The sequence below is a fragment of the Athene cunicularia genome (assembly GCF_003259725.1).
Source record: "Athene cunicularia isolate RWA chromosome 2 unlocalized genomic scaffold, athCun1 chr2_part1, whole genome shotgun sequence".
NCBI classification, from domain to species: Eukaryota; Metazoa; Chordata; class Aves; order Strigiformes; family Strigidae; genus Athene; species Athene cunicularia.
Window position 1 is genome coordinate 55174496 of NW_020799095.1, and position 27854 is coordinate 55202349.

Here is a 27854-nt window from a genome sequence, read left to right on the forward strand (position 1 = left end):
TATTTTTCAATATTATTTAAATAACAGACTTGGTTTCTAGCCCTGGACATAGCCTCCAATGCTCATGCTAGTATCACTTCCAAATTGGGGGCGAGGGGAAGACTATTTAGAAACTGCATTCTCTATCACCTACCCCCCTTTTTGAGAGTTCCTATCTTCTTTGACTCAATGCCAACATGATAATTTCACATAAAACAAGAGTGTAGGAGTGTATTATTGGCACTAAAGCATGGGAATAACCTGGGGGAGGAAAAGCATTTTTCTTATTGCTTCCTTAAGCACAACTTTCAAAACAAAATACGGGGGGTGGGGGGTGGGTTTGGACATAAGAAATGTCTTCTTTAGCACAAAAGGCAGAAGATAAAGAGGTCAGATGAGAAATAATAAAGTATGGGAGGAGCAAAAAGTTTACAATAGAGTACTTGGAAAATTAATTCAAAGTAGGAAATTTATCCTAAATGTAATTAAAGGAGAGTCTTATTTTTTCCTTCCTTACCTGTATCATAGGAATTAGAAGGCCCACAGGGATTTGCAAAACATGTGCTTTATGTGCATGGTGAAGGGGAGAGAGATGGCCAGATGTAGTAAGCGTATGGGGATGACAAATATGGAGCATAACCAGAAGCAGCTAGAGCAGAAAGCAGCACTGCAGGGTGCTGACTCTGCCTGGAAAACATGCACCTTTCCAGACCCTCCAGTCACCAATGGGTGAGCAGTCCCATGAGCTTGATAACAAGAGCTCAGTCCTCCAGCTTCCACTGGCTGATAAAAGACAAGTTGAGCTATAGGGAAAAGTTCATTCTTAGTTCTGCTCCCTTGTTCATAGATCCTTCTACTCAAGAATGAAACTAGCAAGTGCAGGATACAGTGATAAAAAGGACAAGGAAATATGGAAGCCGACTGCTGACTTTGTTCCCATATAACACCGAATTCCGCATTTCACGACCAGTGTGTATCTCCCATCACATTATATTTTAACTACCTGCACCTATTTCTTCAACAGACACCAAGACAAGGCCACTGCCAGCAAAACAGTCAGGATTTTTCCTTGGCACAGTAAAACCCTGCTCCATGGGGGAAGACGACATTTTTACAGAAGTCTGGAAGGAGGCTGCTAAAACCAAAGCAAGCTTTTTTAGGTACCTCTTAGCTTTTAGAATACCACCTGTGTATTTATACCACCTCCTCTCATTTCAAGTATTTTCCTGAGAGGAAAAATCACTACAAAAACATGGGAAGGCTTCCTTGCCCATACTATGAGTTTTTCCATTTAAAGGAGCATCTGGTCTAATGTGTGGGTTTTAATTAAATACAATCATTTGTAGTTTTGAAAAACATATACAAAAGGCCATACTGAATCAACATAACTGCAGTCAGTGACATCTATATTCCACAATAAAACAATAAATACTCCACAATACTACAGTTCTAAGATTAAAAAAGGGGGGGAAGTCATTTCAATGAGTTATGATCTGTGGTTCCTGCTGCTATTTTAAAAAAATTATATATCCTTTGATCTTTGCTATAAAGAACAAACAATACTTGTGCTGCAGTGCAAAGAAAACCTGGATTTCTACTGAGTTGAGGCTGTATTCATTTATTAAAGAAGGAAAAGGTGACTGCACGGAAACCAGTGCCATGAATCATTCCAGTAATTCAGAACCATGCCACCCAGCTGCACGTATCTCTTAGAACCATATGCAAAACATAAATGTGCTCAAGTGGACAGATGAGCTCAAATAATGCTCTATCTAGCAAGAGAGAACTCTTTTTGTTGGCCTGAATAAGCTCATACAACTTGATAATATACAAATCTGAGACCAGCAATCATACTTGATTGTAGGAGATTCTTATTTCATAAGAAAGAAGCAAGGTGGGAATCAGAGAATCTTTCTTGTTCCTCTAAAACTCAGTTTTGTCATCTCAAGCTGTAGTATAACTCAGGAAAGATGACTCAGAATAGTGAAAGAAATGAAATGGGTAGCAATACCGTATCCTGCTGATTTTAAAACAGTGGTGGTGTAGCCACTATGGTCCACGGATACAAGGGAAGCAAAGTTCATAGGGTAAACCCTTTTTATTTTTTTCCCCTTAAATAAAATGAGATTAGTTTGGGATGAGTTGGGAAAAAACAGAGGAGCTTTCAACAGCCAGAGACTTTGTCTTTTTTTTTCTAACAACAGCAACTTGTCTAATAAAAGACATTATCTCTGCATACAGACTGTCTCTACAGTCTCTGAAATCATCTTTAATCAAAGAGCTTTCCAGAATGGCACAAGGCACATGGCCTGACCAAGATGAGGCTTATTTCACACCGGTTCTACAGATATGAACTTCACTGGCTTTGATGGACTTCCTCATACTCTCCATCCAAGATTTTCTACCTGTAGAAATGAGTGCAACCTGTGGGACTACTGCATTTAACTCAGTTTTTCAAACAACTGTGACCAAACTCAAAACTATTGCTCTGACCTGCATATTTGACATTCGATACAGGACTTCAACTAACTTCCTCTTCCATGACACTGTGTTTGTGAAAACAATCAGGGTGGTGCTGTGGTCATATGTTGTTTGCATGAGGTTTATGAAAGGCCAGTGAATTACCCTGGGCTTTTCTCAGGCAGTCTGACTACTCATTAAAATATATCTGCAACAGTTAAACTTGGACAAGGTGGTGCAGAAGAGGAAAATGGACTTTCATGGAAGATTTTGGTTTTTTATATAAAAGCCCAAGCAATGTCTTGAAATGATTTTTTTTTGTTGTTTTAGACTCCTTCCAGTTAAAACAAGATTTCATGTTGTACTAGCTCTAATGCAATCTTTCTCTTATTCTGACACAGAAATAAATTAATTTACTGTTCACCCACAAAAAGACTTTATATTTAATTTTACCTTGCAAATATAAAACCAAACCAATTTTATCTTGTGTACTGCAGTTAACTGGAAGTGAATTTTACTTCAGAAGATACAAATTACAATGGATTAACTGCCTGATCAAGCCGGAATAAAAAAAAAACAAACCACCAAACCCAAAATAAAATTAGTACTGAGATTCATCTATAAAACCAAATGTACAAACAAAGTTGAAGGCTGTGACAAAAATACTATAAACATCTGGAAATCACTGGTACATCTAAATCAATGAAACACAAGCACAGCAGGAAGCGCCCCTTTAACTATCTAAATGCAGCATGCGAGGGCAGCGTTAACTGTCTTCTATTGCTTTCCAGAGGTCTGGTGAATGCAAACATGAAGATGACTTAGAACAAATGAAACATGCCTGTAAAAAAACAGGTAGATGATGATTCAAATGCAATGTAATCTTTTTGGGATTTAGGATTAGGCAGAAGCAGCCAACTAATTATACATTCTGTTTGTTTTAGCTGAAGGAACAATGAAGGTTTTACAGTTGCTACATTCATCACACATTTTTCAGTGTTATGTGGCAAACAATATTTATGTCTTTCCTCCAAGTGAAGCAGACATTGAGTCTGGTAGGACTGTTTTTTGTTTTTTTAAGCATTTGTTTCTTCGCTTGCTGGTTTTCTCATATATAAGTCTCTTGAGGTATATCTGAAGGCACACTCACCTTGGTATTCATAAACAATGTTTGTATGAGTCACACCATTTACAAGGGCATTTCCCCATTCACACCACTTTTTGAGGAGAGGGGCCACTCATTAAAAAAGTCCTATGTTTACTACTGACTACAAGGGTTTTGTGGGTTTTTTTAACCTTTTTTTTTTTTTTTTTTTTAAACTGACTGATTTTCAACACTTCTTCTTTCATTACTAGCACTTTTTCTAGGGTTCATGTACCTGGAATATTGAGAGCAGAGACAGTGTATAACAAGTATAGGCACAACTTCTACTCTTTAGAAAACTTTAAAGGAGAAGCAGTAAAAGGTGGTGTGGTGGTTTAGGCCCCGCTGGTGCCAGAGACCACGTTGCTGTTGTCCCTCCCCCACTGTCCTGGTTCAGCCAGGATAGAGTAAAGTTTTCCCCAGCAGAGAGAGAGAGGGAAGGGATCTCCAGCCGGGTTATTCATACCATGCTGACGTCAGGTCCGGGGGCAGAACCCTTTTCCTTGCTCCTTGGCGGGTTCGGGAGGGAATTTTGCTTTCCGTGACCAGCTAGCGGTATTTCTCTGTATATTGTTTGTCTTGTTCACTGTTATTGCTGTTTATTGTTGTTACCACTGATACTGTTGTTCAGATTGTTCTATCACTCTGTTGTATTAAATTTCTTGTTATTTTAGCCGGGGTCTGTGTCTAACTTCCAGCCCGACCGGCGCGGGTGGGGGGGGGGCAACGGACACGTGGTCCCTGATCCCGGCAACGATTAAAACTTGCACACCCACCCTCGGACAGAGTAGGGCTGGAAGTGAGGCACAAACCCCGGGGTTGAAATAAGGAAAAATTTAATACAACAGTGTAACAAATAACAATCTGAACAACAACAATACCAATAACAACAACAATAAACAGTAATGACAGTAAACAAGACAAAAGATATACAGAGAAATACCGCAAGGGACACAGCCAGCCTGCCACGCGTGCTTCCCTGGACAAAAGCCCACAGGAAACTGTTCCTGCGCTGCCGTGCCAAACCTGACGTCAGCATGGTATTGAATAACCCGGCTAGAGCCCCCTCCCCACTGCTGGGGAAACAATCCTATCCTAGCTGAACCAGGACAGGTGGCCAAACCCTTTTGTTTTTTTTTTTTTTTAAACAGGAGATCTAAATGTATTAACACAGCAGTTTTTGCTCCTTTCTGGACCCCAGAGTAAGCATCTCCATGGTTGGGATGTGTGCAGCATGCTGTGTGAAAACCCATCCAGGCTCTGTCTCATGCTGTGTGGACATGGGGTTTTCAGCATCTGAACGGACATAAGATTCACGCAGTATCTCTACCTCTGTTTTTATTCTATCTTATTAAAGTGGCTGATTTTTTTGGCCAATTGTTGTTGACTTTTTTATGGAGGTCCAGAAAGAGCCCTGTACCATCTCTACCTCTCTCTCACCTTCCCTGTTCCACTGGGAACAGCACCTATGGTAGATACACAAATGAGTGGGCGAAGCACAAAAATCACATCTGAAAACATGCCTTCTTATCCTTCAAGTCAATCTGCTCCTCCAGAAATTCCTGTATGAAATTCTTATAATCTCTCTTAAAATTTTCCGGATCAATAAAGGACTTATTTCACTTGAGCAAAAAAAATTATACTAAACAGACACTTTCAGGATGAAAAAGTATTCACAGAATTTTCAGCAAAAAATTCTACGTGACAGAAAAAGATAATGCAGGTGATGATTCCCCATCCTGTGCATTTGTGCTATTACAAAAGCTTTCTTTGCTCTAATATTAGTTATCTGATTTCATAACATAGGTTGTGTTCACTTCTTAGATAGAGTTTGCTGTCATTTGGTACATAAAACCAAACACCATATAATTGGGATTCAAGGCTTCACACACTGCTTTCATTAAGCATGCTCACTGCAAACAGTTTCAGTGTGGGTATCACTTTCTCAAAATAAAATGTTTAAAAATAATTATGTCTTTTACGTGAGGTCACCTTTTCTCAAGGCACAGCGTGATCTTTAATTAATGCTGGAGATCCTGTATCTCTGACAGAAAGACTATGATTGTGTAGACTTCACAAAAATGTTAAAATTAAGAACTGAATCAGCCGCTTCAAGTTTCTGCAGAGACACGTGCAGATATTTGGTTACAATTTTTAAGTGCCTATTCATTAGACTCTTCATAAGACAAAGCTGTGCACAGAGCCAGCTGGATTTCAGGTACTTTTGCTGCTGTCCAATGTATTAAACTGTGAAAGCAGTGCAGCATAATAATTCAGGAGCTGAGACCATGAGTACAGTTAAAACACTAAAAAACCTGAAGTTGAGGAAAAATGTTTAAAAGTAGAAAAAGCAGCAGTAGGACAGCCAGAAAAATACGACTTCACTGAGCATTATGGAGAAAAGCAATCTATCCTAAATGAATTTTGTTTCCATGGAAGAAAACAGGAAGGTTGCATTTGAAAAATTATCCAGTAATTTCAAATCTCACCATGCTGAAATTAAAATAAAAAAATACTGCCCACATCATGCCACCAGCAAAGAGTATTTCAAAATACTGAAACAAATAGAAGTCCACCTTGATCCCTCCTCATCTCCAATTATTAGAATATCTTTAAAGTCTTCAATTGTAGATATTTAAGTTAAAAATAATTACTTTATTGTGGATACAAATTACTGTTGTTGTTAAGAAGATTTTTCATTATATAGCATGTTTGTATACAGACCTGTATCTGTCGCATAGCACAGCACACATAGCAATAAATCTGTAATATTTATATACACACACTTAGGTGTAAGCCCAAATTTACACCCCCAGAGACAAGGGATATCACTACTAACAGAGCCTCACTTGGAATTTATCCAGCTTTTTGAACTGCAGATTAAGTATCATTTTTATTTTCTTGGAGAAATAAGGTAAAATTTATCATATTCAGGCAAGAACAGAATGGCAGGGTTCACAAGACAGATGGTGCTTGAGTACCACAGCAGTTGTCACTTTGTTGTTCATTGCTGAGGAAATACAGCAGAACAATAACTTCTGACTGGTATTTGACTTAGACACACAAATACATGTCAGCCAAGTCTTCTCCATACATTCATGCATCCCCAGCATGCCTGATATTTTTCCTATGGAATGTAAATTCCCTTTTCCCATCAAATAAGCTGCTAGTTATTTTTAATTCTAGATAATTTATAGGCTTCATCTTAGAAGGCAAAAGCTATCTTACTTTCCAGAAGAAAATAGGCTGATACCTTATTTTAAATATTTCACAGAAATTGAGATTTTGACAAGATTCTGAAAGAGAAGAGTGTTCCTCAAAAAATCACAACCACCACCACAATACACAAACATGTGCACTGGTAATTAACTTTCTCTTCTCACTGGCTCCAGGTTTTTCTTTTTGTGGAATTATGTTCTCAGAACCATGTAACCTGTAGTGAAGGAAAGAAATACACCAAAGCACAGAAGATCTATTTCTAAAGATAATGTTAAGAGCATTCTCAACAGAAATTATGTATATGGATGTGATATAATGGCGTAGTATCTACCACTAAAGACAAAATAGCTTTCTTGTCAATAACATTATCCTATTTCCAATATGAATAATTGTATTACTTAGATGTAGATATGAGACATTACAAAGGTTTTACAGTAAGTACTTTCATTTATCCTTTGATACAATGGTACTAATAATCAGTATAACAGCAAAACCAGTATATAAATAACCTTGGAAAGGAGTCTGTTAAAAGGTTTAGTCATCTCATTTGCTGGTTTTTGTAAAGCTTCATAAAGAATTGCATATGCATACAGAAGCTGGTAAATCTTATCAGATTTAAAAGTATTTACTCCTTAATGTTTTTTTCAACATAGGGAGGGACAATAAAATTAAACCAGAAAAATTCAACCCAAAATTGAACTCCTTCTGTTCTCCATATTGAAACAGAAACAAAAACCACAGTGGCGATGAGATAACATGCAGCATCACTACAGCAATGCAGGGCATATTTCTACAGAACTGGCTGGCATTGACTTCAAGAAGCTAAATCATCAAATCTGCATGGACTAAGATAAGATTGACTGAAGCTGTTCAGCTGAAGAGCATAGGCAGACCTTGCATTTCAGAAAGTATGGTAATAAAAAGTTTCTTCATATTGAGCTGCTACTGAAAGTCATCAGATGAAAACACCAGTAGTCTGTATCTACTGATGACAAGTTGTAGTGAGCAATTTTCCTAAGCTGGCATGTACAACTTTGAAAAGAAATGAGAAGAGATCTGTGGTATAAATGTTTCACTTTTTAGGGATTTCTATTAACCATCCTGCAGGCTCTGAACTCACCCTTTGATACTACATCCCAGTGTTTAAATGAAGATATCGATGATTTTTCAGTTATCAGGAAGACACTAGCAAATAAATATTACCCTTTTCTCCATGTCTTGAAGTGTAATACAGAAGTGAATAGATCTTCACATCTGACAAAGTTCAGAGGATCCTTTGCAGAAAGCTACTACAAACAACTGTCATTTCTAGAGTAGACCTTTGCTACCAACAAGGTATTGGACTGCTCCAGCTTCCACAAGACTGTACAGTGATGCTGCTGTTAAAAGTTGGAAGCTGGATAACAAGAACACTGGGGAGCAGTTTGTGTACTGAATGACTCTTCCAAGCTTGAGGATCCAGGCTTTTATGAATAACCAACAGGGAGCTTAGGAGAAGATACTGATTATGCCTGTTGGCAAGACTAACTTCTTAACTTCGATAATGTCTCTGAGGTAAGCTATAATTACAATAATCCAGGCAAAATAAGGTGGGAGTTCTATACCTGGGAGGCACATAGCAAAATTACTCAAAATCAATTGTTGATTTACTAGAGAACTGTAATTCAACACTGGGCACAGTCTGATCAGTAGTGAGGCCATGAAGATTTTTTTTTAAATCCTCCTTAGAACACAAATGAAGATGGTACTTTTGTAATAATCTTAGAATTGTAGAATACCAGATAAGGATCAGTTGGCCCTACCTTTCTGACAAAAGCATGGTCTAGACAAGATGGCCCAGCGCCCGCTCCAGCTGAATGTTAAAATTGTCCAGTGTTGGGGAATCCACCACTTCTCTGGGGAGATTATTCCAGTGGCTGATTGTTCTCATTGTGAAAAATGTTCCTCTTGTGTCCAGTGGGAATGTCCTCAGGAGTAACTTGGACCTGTTACCCCTTGTCTTTTCCATGTTAGTCCTTGTAAAAAGGGAGTCTCCATCTTCTTTGTGGCCACCCTTTAAATACTGGACCTTGCGATAAGGCCTCCCCTAAGCCTTCTCTTCTCGAGGCTGAATCAACCCAATTCTCTCTCCCTCTCCTCACATGCAGGCTTCTCAGTCCTTTGATTATCTTTGTGGCCCCCCTCTGGACCTTCTCCAGCCTGTCCACATCTTTTTGTATAGCTGGGACCAAAACTGAGCACAGTATTCCAGGTGGCCTGACAAGCACTGAGTGGGATAATGACTTAATGCTTAATGATTAAGCAGGTTTTGTTTATCCTAATTTTCAGCATCTACACCTAATTTAACACAGATTATTGGTGAATTATGATTCTCTCAACCACAGATTTCTATTTTAAAAAGCTGTGAGACTGTAAACAAACAAACAAGCCTTATCTTTAAAATAAATATACAAGAAAACATGAATGCATTAGCGGAAGACAACAGAAAAAGCAGTTTTGCAGAAAAATACAGAAAGAAACAAATATGAGACAGGGTACTCTCAGCACCTGCATAGTGCTAGACTTTAAGGAGTTTTATGTTTCTATTAAATACAGTGAATGAATTTTCTAAAATCTTCCTCAAGACCTGTTTCCTGCTGTAGTATGTCAAACAACTTTCTAATATGCCATTAATTCTGAACCCTAAGTAGAGCTTTAAATTATAAAAATTCATGTCAGATGTCTTGAAATAAACCACATCTACTCCACAGAGAGACATCATTGAGCCTGGCAGAAATAAAATTAGAACAGGAAGTTTTGCTTTAGTTGGTGGGGTATTGATGAACTTTGCTCCACCTCCCTGGTAAGTTATACATGGAAGTCTTCTGTACCTCATTCTTAAGGTATTGTCACAAGCAAAGTAGGGAGAATAATAAATTAAAACAAATAATAATTCCAAAGTACCTGCAAGCTCTACTAATAAGAATATTGAGGAAAATTGAGAGAAAACAGGGCAAAAAAGTAAAAACAAAGCAAGAAACAAAACCCCACAAAACTCCCCAACAATAATGCAATTTATAACTCTCAATGAAAAATTGGTGGCTGTGATACTTCCAGATCATTTGACGGGTGAGGTCACCTAAGAAAGCACACCCAGTGTGACCACTAAATGATGGACTTTGGGATATATGCTTACTGGATTTCTTATTAAGAGTATAAAGTATTGCTGTCTGTCCACTATTTCATGGAGTGTTATATCCACAGCAGTATAGACGGATGGGAATCCAATGCAGCTTCTCATCCCGTGCTCTTTGAAAATTTAAATGGTGAAGATTAAGTAACTTCTGAAATGTAACATCTAGCTCGTGGCTTCAATGTGACAGGGTATACCACAGGACAGATTTTTCCCTTAAGTCATATTGTAAAATATCACAGAATGAAAGCAACCTAATGAAGAGTATAGATAACTGCTTACTTGTCATTAGAAATCCAGATAAAATCTGGAACGCTTAACAACTGTGTGTTGGCTGATTAATTCCTACATACATATTGGAAGACTATTCATTTTGCTAATCCAACAATACAATACCTTAAATACACTGTTGTCAAACTCTGTCAGAAGCCTTCAATATAGCCTATTATTGACTTTTGTATATTGTACATATAATTAAGATTCTTGAATTTTCCAAGATGTGAATTTTAATGACAATTTTAAGATGTTGTACACATATAGAATTTTAAATTCTATATGACCACATTCTGTTTCAGAAACTATTTTCTCATCCTGTGTTTATAAAGAAGCAAGGAACTTCAGCATATCACCAAAGCAGAAGCAAAAGAAATTTTACAATTTACTTAAAACAGTTAAGATGCAACTCAAACACTTTAGGCAAGTCCATTGTTCCTAACAGAAAACAATGTCAACATAAGCCAGTGACTATAAAAAGTAATAGAAAGCACAATAAAATAAAGTTAAAACAGTAGGAGTAAAATCCAAATATGGGCATTTGTAAGCAGAGATTTATTTAGAAAACTGTTTATTCCAGTACAAACTGTATGACAGGACTGCTTCTGTCTTTTATATGACTGGAACCTACAGGAATTCAATACACAAACATATATACATGCACTTTTCTTTCCCATGTACATGTACTTATTAAAAAATCCTGTCTAAATTTTCTTAGTTCAGAATATGATTAATGCAGCCTATCAGAAGCCAGATGGTGCACAACCAGAGCCATCAATCAAAATGAAAAGACCACTGAGTGCTATCCAGAGCAATGTGCTCTCAAATGGAATTTCTGGTCACAGACCCTAACGCGCGATGTGCAGAGGAAGCCAGAAACATCACGGCACTGCCCCTAAGGAACAGCCAGAAACACATCAGGCTTTGTTAGGCAAAAAAACCTGGAGAAGTAGTACTTGCTGCTGTAGGCACTGACTGAGAAACTCTGCAAGACAAATATATGTACTTTAAATAAAAAATTAAAGGCAAGCTCTTTAATGAATTTAATAATGTTTGCACTGATGACAGTATCTGTCAAACTGTGCACTTGCCATTTGATTTAATATGGGATTGTGCCATACATTAACAAAGCAGCTGCCACCGTCTGTCTGACACGTGAATTGGTATTTAATGTCTGTTCCTGCACAGGACTTACAAATTGTTCATATTTTTAGCTTTTTATTACACATTTTCTGCAAACGTTCTATGGAAAACAAGGTTGGGGTTTGCAACATAAAACAGTGATGGCTTATGTCTTGTAAGGTTTCGTACCAAGCAAGCCTTTTATATTAAAAATATGCTTGTAAAAATACAAGGCATGAAGGAGCATAATTTGCCATACAACGCCTCATAAATGATGCTAGCAATATTAAGGGAGATGTGAAAATGAGCAGCAATAAGAACACACAGGTATTTTTTCCTGAAAAAAGCAGGACAGTATGAAATAAAGGATTTGTCAGCATAACTGCTTGTATTTGCAACCTGTAGTGTTTTATCATAACACTTCTCTTATATGTGCTACATTTATCAAATTTCACAGAAATACATTTTGGAAAAAAAAAAATAAATTCTCATGCTGTGTTTTAAAGACATTTGTCAACTACTTGCATATTCATCTATTTTTTCTATAAGGCTAGATGACTACGTATGACTATCACAATTGTATGAGGAACGGGTGAAAGAAAAATAAAATGTGACCTAAAGCAGCATTTATATGAACTAAAATGTCATCTTTAAAGATCAACCTCTTAGTTGCTTTCAGTGATATTAGAAAATGCCACATTTAACACAAAGAAATGATAATGCTCCTGTTCCTTTAAGGAGATATAAACCCTTCATTTTTATCCTGATGGATCATGAAATACCAAACCTTAAATTCAGCATTGGCCCTCTTATACTTCAGATACTGCAAATCAAATAGAGGCAGTCTCTAGAATGACAGGAAGAAGCTACAGCTTCTTGGAAAGATGATTTTTCAAATGTTGTAATCTCACCAAAACTGAAATGATGAAGTAAATTCCAAAGAAGATGGCTGTCATACAAGCCTCTCAAACTGGAGCCTTTCCCTCAAAAAACGCATGGAAGAAAGGGTAATTTATTTTATCCACCTTTGGATGTGTAAAATTTTTTGGATGAAAACTATTTTATGTTCATAAAATATCAGAATACAGAGGAAAAACAATACAAAGAACACATCATATTTGAGGAATAAAATATGCTTTGTTACAAATGTGCATTTGTAAAAATCCAGGTTTGTACCTTTCTTTCTGCTAACAGCACCACTCTTTCCTTCCAATACACTAAAGCTCAAGTTCAGCTGAAATTAAATCATGTGTTTTAGAAGCTTTCTTCTGCCTTGAACTGGGACCTAAACCTCCATGGTGTGTCTATACTGAGGAGTGAACTCAAACCCTGCTGACTCTGAGCCTCCACCTTTGAACTACGTTTGCAAGTCTTCCAAGCCTACCCCAATTTATACAGATAGAGTATGTTAGTATCTGGGTAATTTAACTGAACATTGCTAGTTTTACTGAAAGCATGCATACTAAATCACCAGAGCACTGACATCATTCAGTGCTCATCCCACAACTCTCAAAAAGATGAGCAATCAGTAAGAATCATCAGATGATTTTCTAGTTACATCTGAACACAAACACCCCCTCTCCTCTAAGACACAGGCAGACTGAGTGCAAGAACACCGAGAGCACGTTTATAAGAACCTTAAATTTCACATGCAGCTAAAATGCTTTGCTGCAGGTGACAATCACCTAGATTAACTATGTAAAACCCACATAGTTTGCTAGCAGATTCCGAGACTCTTCTGCCAGCTGCCCTTCAAAGCAGAGCACTGAACCTCACGTGGAGAGAGGTCTAACTGCACTGTGCCCACAGATAGCAGCAGAATAAGTTTCCTGCATAGAACACTCCAAAGCCTATCTTCCATCTATAGTTTTACAGGGTCAGTTTACTCAGACCTGTCTTCTCAACTGTATGATAACTAACCTTTCTTCGTTCTTTTAAGTGGGATATATAGCACAGAGAAGAAATTGTAACAAAATAAAAACTAAAGGACTGTTGCTAGTTCCAAGAGTTTAAATGACAGCAGAAGATGGAATCGTAGCCAGTCTTGACTTAGTATGAATTGAGAAAAATGCGATTCCATCCTTCCCTGACTTCCTTGAAATACACCAGATTGTTTCTGGATGATACTTTGAATCAATCTCAAATCAAAGTTTTTGTTGATTATGTTTTTTCGTGTGTGTGCAGGCCTGTGTGTATGTATATGTATGGCTATGCAGAAGACTACTAAGAGAGGATAAGGATATCAACATTTCCATACTCTTATTATCAGACATAAAGCCAGAAAACATACAACTTCTTCACAGCTTTATATAAAAGGGTCATTAAAACAAGCTTTTAAACCGGAATATGGAAGAAGAAAAGTAAATGTAGTATGTTCACTCCATGCAAGGAAGTAAAAACCTTATCCAAGATTCTGGGTACCAGAAGATTACCAAAAATCTTCTGGTAATAAAAGCATTGATGCCAACTTGCTTAATGTCTAGAACTTTAAATGACACGTCAACTTAATTCAAGTACACACAAAGCCTGCAGCAATTTTATAAGCAAAACCAACTAATGTTCTCCAGTGAAAAGACAGGGATCAGAATGTAAGGCTAGTTATCATATCCATTAGCGAAGTTCCTAACACATGGATCTCTGGATATACAATTAATTAAAAACAATCTCAAGAGCTTGGTCATAGAAACACTGAGGTCAACAGCAATTTTCAAATTCTTGAATAGCAAAGAGCTCCAATACCACCTCTGAGGGTAGGTTCCCATAACACTGTGCTGATGCACTGCTACACCTGCTGCACTGATGCCTTCCCCTCTGACAGCAACATTGTTTCCCATGGCCACTTCAACGTTGTGATGGTGTACAGCTGTAGAACCAAGGGGCTCCATAAATATACAGAGTTAAAATACAAGAAAGAGAGAAAGACAGGTGAATTAAAGTAAATGGAAGGAGAATACAATGTTAACACCTGAAGAAGATACTAACAAAAGAATTGTTAGGTAGGAATAAACAGAAAAAAGAAGATAAGACTACACAAAAGAAATAAACTTTTTTTTTGAGGAGGGAGAAATGGTAATAGAATAAAGAAAGAGTGAGGGGAAAAAATATGAGAGAAGGTGGAAGATAACTGTGAAATCCAATCGACTACAAACTGCACAGCTACAGTGAGATACAGGACAAATGAGATGTTAGGGAATGGGAGAAGGAAAGACACTTGAACTTGATCTGAACTTGAAATGACCATTAATTATCCACTCCATCATATTGCCAATGCAAGACTAAAGAGCTTAAAAGAAATTTTAACAGGGCCAGGCCTGTTTACTTTTTGTGATGCCAAGGTTTTTCAGCAACTAATTTTAGAAAACCTAAAATACTTTTCTTTTTCATACTCTTATGTCACTACATAGTAATGATGGTCAAGGTACGTAAGGGATACAAGACATGCAGCAAAAGGTAATACCTTTCTCTGGAAAATAACAAGAGGATTAATGTACCTGAAACAATTTGTTTTCCTTGAGTTCATATGACAGATATTTAATGTGTCCATAGAACTTATGTCTCATTTTATATTTCAGTATTTTTTTGGAGGTAAAAAATTCTTATTTGGGGCAATCTGCTGTACCAGGTGGCATTTGCATGCCCTATCAAGGAAAAAACCTGAAGTAAATGACTGCTATTTTTGTGATTCTTTAAGTGAAAAAATATATAGAAGTTTCTACATGGGAAGGAGGGGTATATGTGGATTGTACCATCTTATTTCTTAAAACCGTTCTCAAGATCATTAATGAAGATACTTCAACAATATGCTGGTAACTGTGAAACACTGTTCAACATCTAAGGTGGTGCATCATTATATAGTATATAATATAATAATATCTCTATTATTTATACTATATTAGATACCTTTGCGTATAGAGCCAAACATGATTTGGCAGGCTACTGTTAATAGTTTTTTAGAAAAATAATTTTAAAAAGATAGAAAAAATATCCTGTTTAAACTAAAACAGGAATGGCCTCCCTGCTGGTTGATAACTGGGGTAACAATCCTAAACCATTCGGTTAGCATCAGACAGCAATAGATGCTTTAAATATCCATATCATTATAAATTATTAATATTCTATTTAAATATAATATTATTAAATCAGAAGTTACTAGCATTGAATACAGTTTTAACCATCGTATTAAGCATATATACACTACCTGTCTGTATATATTTTAGGTTTTGTGTAAAACAAAAACAACAAACCAACCACTGGTTGTACAGCAATAAATTCAGGAATTGGATTTTTGTTTTTTCATTTTCTGGATGCAATATACCTTCAAATAAAATATCAAATAATTTATCCCAACATTTCAGCTATAGAATTAAGATAGAGCAAATATGTCTTTTTCTATACAGTGTATTCAACAGAGAAGTAAGACCTTTCGTTGCATTGCTTTCCTTGTTTATTCTCCTATTCTCTACAAAACCCTAAAACAATTCCTGGCATTTGAACAGCTGTTTCTAAACTGCCTATATATTAGCTTGCTCTGTGTTACAGATGGCATAAACTTCAATGCAGCTAAGAGTTAAGTCAAGAAAAAGCAGGAGCTTTTCAGGCCACTAGATTTTCTTCACTATCATCAAGTAGTGTTCAAGTGTGCCATTAGCACAAGGCCACTGCGCTGTTCTTCCAAATAGAAATTGCTTTTCTCTTTCAGTACTCTTCTTTGAAGCCTCACATCATATCAAGAATACAAAACAGCTTTATGTAACCTCCTCCAAAAAGCAGTTCTGAACACAAGGGAAGGGAAAAGAGAAGAATGGATGTAAGTTACAATAAGAATATTTCCATAAAACCCAGTCATATCTGACATCTGAGCTATTAAATTAAACCTGAAATCTATTTTGAGGCAGGAGATAGCAAAAGGCTCTGTCTCTTTTCAGCAATAACCTAGAAATCCTTTTCATCTTACAGAAGAACAATTCAAAGCACCTGCTTTAGGAAATTCAGACTATGGCTTATATCACAGGCATTACAGCCTCACAGTCGCCTTATGATTTAGTACAATGCTGCTCCTGGAATAAATGGGAAGGAGGTTAAAAGGATTTTTGTTATTTTCCAGAATCATACACCCAAGTCATTACCCAAAAAATCTGAAGGCTAAGACACTATCGCAAAACAACTTCCTTTTTTTCTGGCTCAAAAGTAAAACCTACACCCTCACAGCACTTCCACTGCACATGCACATCTTACAAAACACAGTTAATATCTGAGAAATATTATTGTCCTCAGGAAAAATAACAAGAATTGCTTGTGTTTTTCAGCAGTTCTGAAATTTCCTATTTCCAGATTTCAAAAAGCATCCAAACCTGGTTTACTTAAACAGGCTAGCTGCCATGCCTCATATGTAAAACAAACCTCTTACTAATGCCAGCAGCTATGAAAGATGGCCAGCAACAAACACAGAAGCAGAAGGCAGCAAAGTCTGGGAGGTCAGGAACTACTAAAAAGGTATGAGCACAGATTACTGAAGGATGTAAATCTCACCTGCCAGGCATGTTTAATGCTGCAGCTATGTTTTAGTCTTTCATTAGCTTCTTTTAAGAAACTAGTCTCATAGCAACACTTCCAACTCTACAAGTGTCCTCTCATGTAATCACATCATACCACAGTGCAGACACATCTTCAAAACCAAAGTTTTTAGGATCTAATTAACAGAGTATTATGGTGATGCCTGTCATTAGAAAGTCAGTCAACAAAGGCATTTTAGAGTTGTTTCTTTCAGTAGACATCAGAATTTCCTTTGTTCAATTTTGCTTATTTGTAAAGGATGCACAGAAGGTCCAACTTCCCTGAACATGGGAGAAAAATGAAAGGAAAGAGCTCACTGGTAGGAAAACTGGTCCCAACAGAAGCGCTTAACTTCTCATCTCCCCCTATTTCTGCTGTTTAAGTAAGCAATCCTCACCATGGTGAAGACAGATTTGCTGGTTCTCAGTACCACCACCACCACCACCACCACCTTCCATTGCCCTGCCACAGGTTGCGGTCCTCAGAGGCCACCAGCTACACCACAGGGGCCGGAAAGAATGCAGGACTAGACCGGTTTTGCTACCAGAAGCCAATCGACTCTAATCCCTCACCCCTTACCTGAGATTATCCTCTTGCTTTTGGATATTTCATGTTTCATACAGGTACTCACGATGACTTCCAGACAATGCCACAGCCTTGGGCATTGCTGTAATTAATATTTTGGTTATTGTCAATGAAAACCACTTAGACTGTACAGATATGCCTCCATAGGCAGTGCCAAAAGAGATCCTATCTGTTTGATAGTGGGCTCCTGTATGTTTCATTATGAAAATGCAGTTCACCCCCTCATTACTTACAGCCTTTTTCAATGTATAGTAGTATTGTTCTTTAATTTTTCTGATTTACAAATGCCTCAAATTCTCCATTGGAGCTACATATTCCTGCAGAATAAAGAGATGCCCTACAAGCAGTTTAAAGATGCTGATGTTAGATTATTTTCTGTTAAAGACTGGGGTAAGTTTTGGTTGAAAACAATTATCATGTCTGTAAGTGACAGCAGCCATTGGCACTTTATGGACAGCCATACATAATCTTGTTATTAATATTCCTTGAGTCAGTTATGCACACATCTACCTTTATCAAAGACAACAGAATACAGGACATAACGCCTTGCCTCCTGAAATTCCTTACCAGGCCAACAGCTAGTCGAAAAACAAAGGAAAAAGAAAAAACAAAAAAAAGAAAGCTTTTTGTCAGTTAATTGTTTAGCTTAATACAGTGGTCCATATAGCTTGCCAGTCACGCAGGAATTGTCTACGGGGTTATAATTTTTTTTTAGTGTATTAACATTTACAAAATACATTAATAAAAAAAATGTAAAACATAAGGCTTAAAGATTTTATTATTATTATTTTAGTAGTATTGCATCAATTAGAGCACATTTTGAAATAGTAATTTGTTTTTTCTTTATCCCAAGCACTTTCAACTTGGAGAAAAATATCTCAAAAAACCCTTTTCAAATCATATGAACACTGACTTTATTTCTTACTTGGTTGCACGCAGCATATGCTAAAACAAATCACTAACACTGTAAGACATGACCTTATTTTTTCATAGACCATACTCTATTCTTGAGCAAAAGATTAAGGTTGCAAAAGGCAGAAACGAATCTAGAGCTGAGTTTTAAGCACAACTCTCCGAGGATTTCTCACTGTAACAGCACAATGCTGCCAGAGGCATGTATGGACCTGCCCTAAGGTCTCTCTCTGGCTATCCTCTCCAGAAGGCAGAGCAAAATAAATAGTAGTTCTGCTATATTGTGTTTACTACACATAAAAACATTCTTTTTCAGAGCATAAATTGAGGATTACAGTTTTAAACAACTGCTCCGGGGCTAGACTGAATACTTAATTAATCTGACAAAAAGAAGAAAAAGAACTACAGCTCCGTACTGCTGAGTTTGGACACTTGCTGCATATTGGATCCTGAAGCTGATATTAAGCTTCTCAAACCTGTTGTTTTGACCAGGTAACCTGCTATCACAACTGCCTTAATAGCCTTCCAAAAAACGGGTCACAAATTTTAAAGGGCAAACATCATTTGGGAGAAAGATACTAAGGGAGTTTAACATCTGCTGCAGACAGAATAAAATTCTTGCTGTGTGCAATATGGAACCTCACAGTATACACACAAGAAAGATTCAGAAGAAATTACTTGTGTGCAAACATAATATTTCATTAAATGAGTTAGTAGAAAACTGGCCAAATTATAGCTATGGGTAAAGAGAGCACTCCTCAACTATCTCCTTTTAATTTTAAATCACTAAAAATGTTGGTACAGCTTTATGAGCAAGTCATTTTTATCTCATTATTCTGACGGTCCTAGAAAAAGATAAACTGTGCATATAATTGGAAGAGCTGTTCTATTGTTAACTAGAAAAAAGTTACATAGCAGTCAAAACTTGACTCTCCAGAAAGCCAGACTATACATACTCCTACTCCATATAAGCACATGAAAAAGCAATTATTTCAAAACAAGGAATGGCTTCGTCTACAAATAGAGTTCTATATATTTTTACACATACCAACTGAGTAAGTTTGAGCAAATGGCAAACACCCACCTGAACAGCTTTTTATAATCAAGATGTATTTCAGCACTTCCTAAATAATTACTTAAGTTTTGGAAAGAATGAATTTAAAAGATAACTATTTACTTTAACAAGAAAAAAAAGATAATCTGAGAAGAGTGAGCTTTTTGTATGCATCTGACATCAAGAATTCAATACATTTGCCACATGTTCAAAACTGATGCTACAAAGAGTTCTGTCAGTGGCACAGTATCTAAAAGATGCACAGGTTCCCTAGTCAAAGGCTTTGTAAAGCCATATGGCGACACTAGGCAAAAGAGAACAGGATCAGATCCCCCTGGATAGGACCAGTATACAACCAAAGGGCAATTTTTGAGATTTGATGTTACATGGTTTCATCTGAAACAGTAAGAAGGGCAACTAGATGGTAAACTATACAAATTTAGGCATTAAAGAATACAGGATCTTAACTACTCCTCCCATGCTATCAGCAGAGGCAGAATATGTCCCACTTTTCTACCTATTTTGCATAAAGGAATTTAAAAGCTCTGACCCCTCTGCTGCTGAATCAAGGCCTCACTAGATACAAGGTAAGATTCCATGCCTAGAAGGAGAAGGAAAAGGAAATCCTTGCTTTCTCCCTCCATAAAAGACCTGGCTTTTCACCTGGGAATGCAGAACCACAAACATTTAAAACGTCTTTCAGGATGCAGTAACTTGCACTAGATAGGCAAATATATAGTGAGGTAAAATTTCCAAAAATAGCTACTATTTCCAATAGCTATTAGTCTCCTGAGCAAGCATAAATAGTAACAAGGTTAGTAAGGTTAGTGTAGGTACTCCATCCAAACATCACTTTCTGGTTTAGTGAGTGAAGTACAACCTTGGAAGAATAATGTTTTCTGATTGATTCTTCGCTTTTCTAGTGATATCCTATCATAAAAGGCTTTAGTTCTATCAAATCTCAGTAGACAATCCCATTCCAGCCACTGTAGTTCATAAGCATCCTTTTTTACATCTGTTTTAACTACTACTACCAAGCTCCAACTTACCCTTTAAGGTTCTCTTTTTAACTTTACAAAGATTCTCAGAAAAAAAAACCCTTGTAATCAACCAAGTGAGAATCTTGGAACCCAGTAATTCAAGTCATTCGTGCCACAGTCCTGCATCACCAACACTTTCACAAAGCCATCACAAAATCTCCTTTTTATGCTTACTGAAAATAATCAAGAAAATAGGAAACAATCCCCTCCAACCAACCCTCTACCATGTAAATCAAACAGAACTAGAGAAAAACTAGTACAGACCTCCACTTGAAGTAGCTGTATTTTCAATTAATGTTGATTAATGTTAGATTTAGTATAAAAATGAAGAGCCCTCCCCTGGACTACAACAATTGTGAAATTGGCAGCTAAGTTGGAAATTAAAAGCACAGAGCAAGAAATGTGCAGTGAGTTTGTTGCAGCCACTACAAATAGGAAGGAGTTAGCAGAAGGGAAACCTTCACTATCAAATAAAAAATATGGGAAGATCATCCTTTTAATAAACTTTAATTTGTTCTTTTTCCCCCCTTTCACTCTCAGATATATATGCAGAATGTGCTTGGAAGCAGCAAAAGAGCGGAGCTTCAAAAATCACTCATCAAACAATCGTGCTACTTTTAATAATTTATTAAAGGTCCTAAAACAAAGATCAAAAGGGAATATATCTAAGCATTTATATTCAATTGCACATTGCCTGATGAGTAATTTGTAAAGATTGCACAAGTCTTCACAACTGAAGCCAAAATCATTTGAGGATACTTTGATATAATGCCACAAAGGATATGAGCAGGAAGGCAGCAGGAGTTACAAATGGCCAACCTCCATTAAAAGTGCTAATAAAAGAATAATGGAATTTCCTTGTACTATGAATAAAAAGTGTTTGGCACAGGAGAATTTAGACACAGAGAGGAATATCAAAGCTTCTGGTTTATCAGTTGCTTCTCCTTATTAGATCTTAATTGACTTACTATTACATTTACCTTAAAAGCTTCAACTCAAAAAGCAATGATCCCATTCAAAATCTTGTCACACTAATCTCCTTTATTCTTCATGTTTCTCAATTTTCACAAGCCATTAATACCTGCTTTATCAATCCTTGTAGATAATGCAAGTCTATATATAAAAAAAATACTTTGAAATGATGGATTTAACTTGAAATTATATATATAATTATTAAAATTACAGAATATACCTACTGTTTTGTCAATGATTTATTAAACTGTAAATTTTCAAGTTGCTGGTAACTATGGAAGTCTCATAGCAACAACCTACCTGATAAATTTAATTCACTAATATCTACACAATGCATTTCTTTCTCATAGACATATGTGTAGTTACACACATACATGCATGTGTTCATACATAGAGATAGGTGCACATACATGCACATTTCTGCCACCTTCTCCCCCAAATATAAAACCCAGCTAATTTTCCAATGTATAACTATTTGGTACATGGCCAGGAGAAGAAAGGGTAGAGTTTAGAACTTTCCTTTGAAATTTCTAAACAAAAAAATGTTTCAAATCTTTATTTTTTGAAACTTGCAAAATCACACACACTTTGCAAAAAAGAAGCAGCAAAGACAGTCATCTCATACTGCTGACAAGCTGTTAAAGGATTTAGTGCACTTGCTTAAAAAACTATGCCCACAGATGCATCCAAGATAGGAGGAACTCCCTGAAAATATTTACAAAACTACTTAACTCTCCTTCAATCTGCCTGCTTAATGCTTTCGTTTGCATAATGCCTACAAAAACCCGACGACATAGTTATAGCACAGAAATGATGTGGTATCTGTCTCCTGGTTATCTAGAATCTTCTTGTAACAGCTTTAAGATTTTATTTCACTTTGCAATGTCTTTAGGAAAGTGATCTTCTTTTCTTAACCCTATAGTATGAGATATAATAAACAAGGTGGTTTGTTTTTTGGTTTGTTTTTTGTTGTTTTTTTTAATCAGGATTCCCAGATTTTACAAATAGGGATCAAGTTACAATGATGACTGCTTCTTCTTCCTCCAGAAAACCATCAGGCTGTTAGCAAAACAGCCTCTTCCAATGATCTTCCAGAATCAATAGATAATTCATTAGTATCATGTATCTCAGGGCCTAATTGACACAACAGGCTAAGCAACATACTCAAGGGTAACAGTTTCTAAATAGAGAGAAAAAAAGGAGGGGAATCCGATACCACATATGGTCACTTTGCAGGATTTAGTGTCAGTCTATAAATTATACTTCTATGAGGTTAATGTGAGTCATTGGTTTCACAAATCAGAAAATGCAGCTTTTCCAGCTTGGCTTGAAGAAACAAAGAACCATTTATATGATAGCGTAATGTAAGTAACATGAATACCCTAGCACTTTCAATTTTATACCTTCCTCTTAATTTTGCATTAAACATGAAACACAGTTATGAATGTTTGGAATTATTCTTAACAACAAACATAGGTAGTATATTTTTTCTTACCTTATGATCATATGGATTGTACGAATGAAACAGCTGGGACAGATCCTTTGTTCTCTGTTTTTTCTGAAAAACAGTATTAATAAATAAACTGTATTAGAAAAGTTAAAGTAAAAAGAAAGACTACTGATTTAAAAAGCTGTATGCAGGTACAAACACATTCTCTCCCTGTTTTGTTAATGGAACTGTAGGTATGAAGAGCAGTGTATGCAGATTAAGGATATTAAATATCACAGGAAATAATTAACATATATATTAACAATGTTAAGAACATATCCTTAATAAATAATAAACATTAATCTATGGAACATCAGTGGAATGTGTAAACAATTCAGATTTGTTTTAATTTCTGTACAATAAATCATAAATACTGTCTTAGAATACAGATAACAAAACTTGAAGATTAGGCTCTAATCTTGCAAAGACTTGTCTACCATTCTAGCATGTACGTGCAGTCTTGCTTTACAGCAGATTAGGTTTAAAAGAAGTCAGTTTAAAGAAGAAACATTTATTATTTTTCAACTTCTGATGCTAATACTCTCATTGCCTTGATTGTGAAAATTAATAGGTGGTATGCCATTTAATGCCAAGGCAAAGAGAAAAAAAAAAATCATTCTGTTAAGAGCAAAGTTCAAAGACAAAACCTACTTAATCCAGCTTCTACTGAAATCAATGAAAGAGCTTTCAGTGATTTCAGCAGATGTTAAATAGAATCTCTCAGCTGCATCCTCGGGAGGAGGGGCAGGGAGAGGAGAAAATACCCTTCATCTTCAATGCAGGGATGAGTCATGAAGTTCAAAGTTTTTTATGTCAAAATTGACATTGATGTATCTCATAGCTTGGGAAGGCAAAGCATTGTATGTTGGAAAATGTGTAAAGGGGAGACAACTACAAGAACTCCTTGCTTATAGTCTGTACCATTATCTTATTTTAGCCATCATTTCTGTGAAAGTAGTTTTCCAACTAAACTGGTAGGATCTGTTCATGTTTCCAGCATGCTAGGAACTAAAAAGACAGCTGCACGACTGCAGTACTCATTTAACTTCTGGAAACTATAGGAAAATTTTGTAATTCTAGATTATGCAAAATGAAATATGTATTTCCTTTCTTTACACAGTTTTTATTTTCAGTGAAATGTTCAGATGCAGAAACAAGTCACAAAAGCTGTAACTTTAGTTACTAGTACAAATTTATGACAGCTGAATATTTCTGAGTCATTAAAGGTATCAGAATAACATTAGTACTTCTGTTACAACTGTTAAAGAGTCAAGAAAAGAATTTTTTACTCACTGTCCCTCTTCAAACAAGAACAGTAAATTTTGTTTTCAGTATGAGAAGGTTACTTCTGTCATAGACAATTCTATTTAATTGCCATATCTAGCAGGACTTGTTTCTCTGAGTTTACTAAGGGGCTTTAAAACTAACAGAAGTGATATTAAAAATGACATTCCTGTTAGTACATACTTTCTCAGCAATCGAACATGCCTTTGCCAAACAAAGTATCTCCCTTAGTAGTGGAACCTTTGCCCTCTAACCCATATTAATACTTCTTTTATTTCCAGTGGGGAAAAAACTACTCAAATGAAAGCATCAGGTAGCGCAACCCAAGTTCTTTCACAACCCTTCCATGACTTCTTTCCTGGTAGAACAGTTATAAATAGTGAAAGGACTTAAAATACTGTAAAAAGGATTTGGAGAAATGTGATCATAAATTGAAAACAGATATAAAAATGCTTATTAAAAAGGTTACTTAAAACCCTGATTTAATGTAGAATCATGCAAGAAGTAGACAAGCTTTTTAGTTTGGGATCTGGAGACCTCCACTGATCTTTCCAGGAAAAAAAACCCACAAAATCCAGAAAGAGTGTAACTCGTGCTTTTCTTACTGAAGACTGTTTCTCTTATATCCATTTTTACCTGCACATGAAGTGCTTTTCAGTATTTTTATTGCAATAGCTTTAATAACACTCAATAAAACTATATGACAGAAACCCTCCTGTCCTTCACCTTCTGACTCTGGCCAAAATGCTATTTACAGAGTCAGCTGGACAAGATGAAGAATGAAGATAGCTCCCCTTATACAACACATTGACATAGTCTTCCACTTTTTATTGTAGGAAATTATGGTTTCTTTTCTACCTTTCCCCAAAAGGTAGAAGTTCTGCTCTTTGTACAAAACCAAAATATTCATGACTGGGGAAATGCTGGAAATTCATAACACAGAGGAACATGGAATGAAACTTCTAGAGACGCACATGAAAAAATGCTGCCCCAAAATTCTCAGGATTCCCCATATGCTTAGTTGATCTAAATATAAACAGCATTTGACTATTTTGTAGGAACTCTGAAAGAGAGAAAAATGTCATAAGCACGCAGTTAAGGTTGCTTAGCGATAATTTGTGTCTTTCTTGAACACTGAGTTTGGTTTCACTGAGATCTCTAAAAACCAGAAACATAAAACATTTCAAAACACACAGACTAAGAAAAGGACAAGGAATTAATGCTTCTGTAACAGCAACCCTTTCAATTCCTATAGCAAACATTAGCCACATGATATTAACAATAAATTTTTTAAATGAAGAAAAGCCATAGTTCCTAGTTCACCTGTAAGCAGCACAAAACAGAGTAAAGCAGGTCCCTCCATGTCTAGATGTGACAGAGGAAAATAAGGAGCCCAAAAGCTCCTTGTCCTTTATTGGCTCCAGGGAACTACTTTAGTCCCTAAACTGCCTATTTACATGCATCTCCACAGAACGTCTTTCCTTGACGCAGCTTCATACTCCTATTTCTCCTTCCCCGTCTTAGTCCAACATTCCTTCCAAGCATTCTCTTGACCAATGTAAAAATATTTTTCTTCCCCCTGTCTTCCTGCTCTTTCTCTTTAGTGTTCTGATTCCCCATTCCTTTGTTCTGTACCAATAATGCTGTCAAAATCACATGGTGAAAAGACTCAGAAAAATCCTTATAAACTTAGGCAAATATACTGATCCATTGTACTGTCCCACATACAGCAGCAGTATTGCTTTCAAACATCCTCACAGATCTGCATAGGATATATTTCAATTTATTACTTTTCTGAAAAAATTCAAGAGTCTTTCCAAAGTTGCCACAGAAATTAGCACAGGGTATTTCCAAAAATGAAAAGATTTCTTAGGAGTCTGACAGCAGACTTGTAGCTTATTTCCATACTTCTCTCAGGCTTGCCATATATTGATACAGCCTATGTTCAGTGATCACAGAACATTTCCTTCAACCAAGTTACTCTTGGCAGTGGGTTACTTGCAATACTCTTAGTCTGGCTGTATGTAATTTTGGTGCAAGAGCATTTGACACGTAACAAACCAGAGAGACACTATTCCTTCACAGACTTTTCCAGTATTGGTTTACCAACAGGACAATCAGAGAGTCATGTTAACACTTGAGATAAATATCATATCACTCACAAGATCAGTAAAACCTCAGTCTGAGAACTGTGCACAATTTTCTACTTGTGCATCAAGTGGTGGTGTATGAAGTAGGGATCTTTTACAGCACTAGTAGCAGGCCATAGGGGGAACCGCAGGGTACCCTACTAAAAGAGAAGGGCGGGCTTTCCCTGGGTGAAGGATGATGCTTGCATCACTGCTGTATACAACTGTTCACATGTTGGGAGTCTGTGGGAGACCAGCAAGATCTTCCTAAATTTACAACAAGCAAGACTGGACAGAAGGTTCCCTAGTACATGTATGTATATATGTGTGTGTGTGCGTGTGTGTATGCACATGCTTTACAGGGGCAGAGATTTTGTTAGGTTGCAAAATTCTGACAAGTCAGTCATGCACTGATTTAAATTTTAAACCCACAGTCATTAGTTTGTAGAACTTAAAGAAACAAGTTTAGGGAGATGAAACAGATAAAGAGCTGTATTCAGGTACTATGCTAATGTGAGCCACTAAATATATATGCATATGACTAAAAACCATTTTCCACTTTTCAGATTCAATAAGTTCTAACAATGCCACATTATATGGGAGATAAAATGGAGACACTTTTTTATTTCTATCTCTAGCTGGAAAAGTATGTGAAAGCCTGATGAAGTACAGATTAAAGTGCTGCTGCAGGACTGAGTTACATACTGCAAAATCATATATGCATGTTCACATAAGTATGACAGGATTGGTTTCGCTAAGTTTCCCCCCTTTTGTAAGGGAATTATTTCAAGCTTGTTACTAAAATACATGTAAGTTAAGTGCTTCTCAAAAGACAGGTAGTATTCAACATGCAGTTATAAAAATAAGAACCAGAAACAACATCAACTAATGATGTTTCTTATGACAACACACATTGACAACATCAGTAGTGAGGAAACAACACATAACCATAATTTCATTATGTCCCCACCTGTAAGCATACAAGAAAGTAACACATACTTTGCTCTAAATATTTCCTTTATGTGTGTCTCATTTTCTGGGCCTCAGGTTTTTGAAGTCTTATTTTTTGAATACTGAGATTTTTTTTTAAAGGGACGGTCATCTGAAAAACGTATTATATGCTTGAAGTGCAGTAACAATAAAGGATCTTTTTAGAACACATCCAGATTTATAAACTGATCAAGCCAAGAGTTAGTGACCTTGGTGTTTTTTACTCTCTTTTCTTGTGCATTGATTTTTAGCAATAATGAAACGTTTTATAATGCTTTAAGTGGACTACACTGTGGATTATTATCCTACTTTGATCAAGAAATGTCACTTAAAGAACAAATAGGTAGAATGTAAAAAAGTAACCAAACAAAAATAAGCCCTGTACAAGATGAATCTCTAAAATATTTTCTGCACAAGTTCCCCAGCATAGATTTATGTGCTGACTACAGGAAAATAAATCTTCCCCCCCCCCCCCCC

General features: G+C 36.5%; 1 protein-coding gene across 1 annotated transcript in view; it reads right to left on the reverse strand.

Annotated features, from left to right (window-relative positions):
- The window catches only part of CDKAL1 (CDK5 regulatory subunit associated protein 1 like 1), a 424112-nt gene that overhangs the window by 68556 nt on the left and 327702 nt on the right, over nt 1-27854 (reverse strand). Inside the window, exon 12 of the mRNA XM_026843118.1 lies at nt 22981-23043. Coding sequence (XP_026698919.1) covers nt 22981-23043 — 63 coding nt within the window. The remainder of the gene's footprint in view (nt 1-22980; nt 23044-27854) is intronic.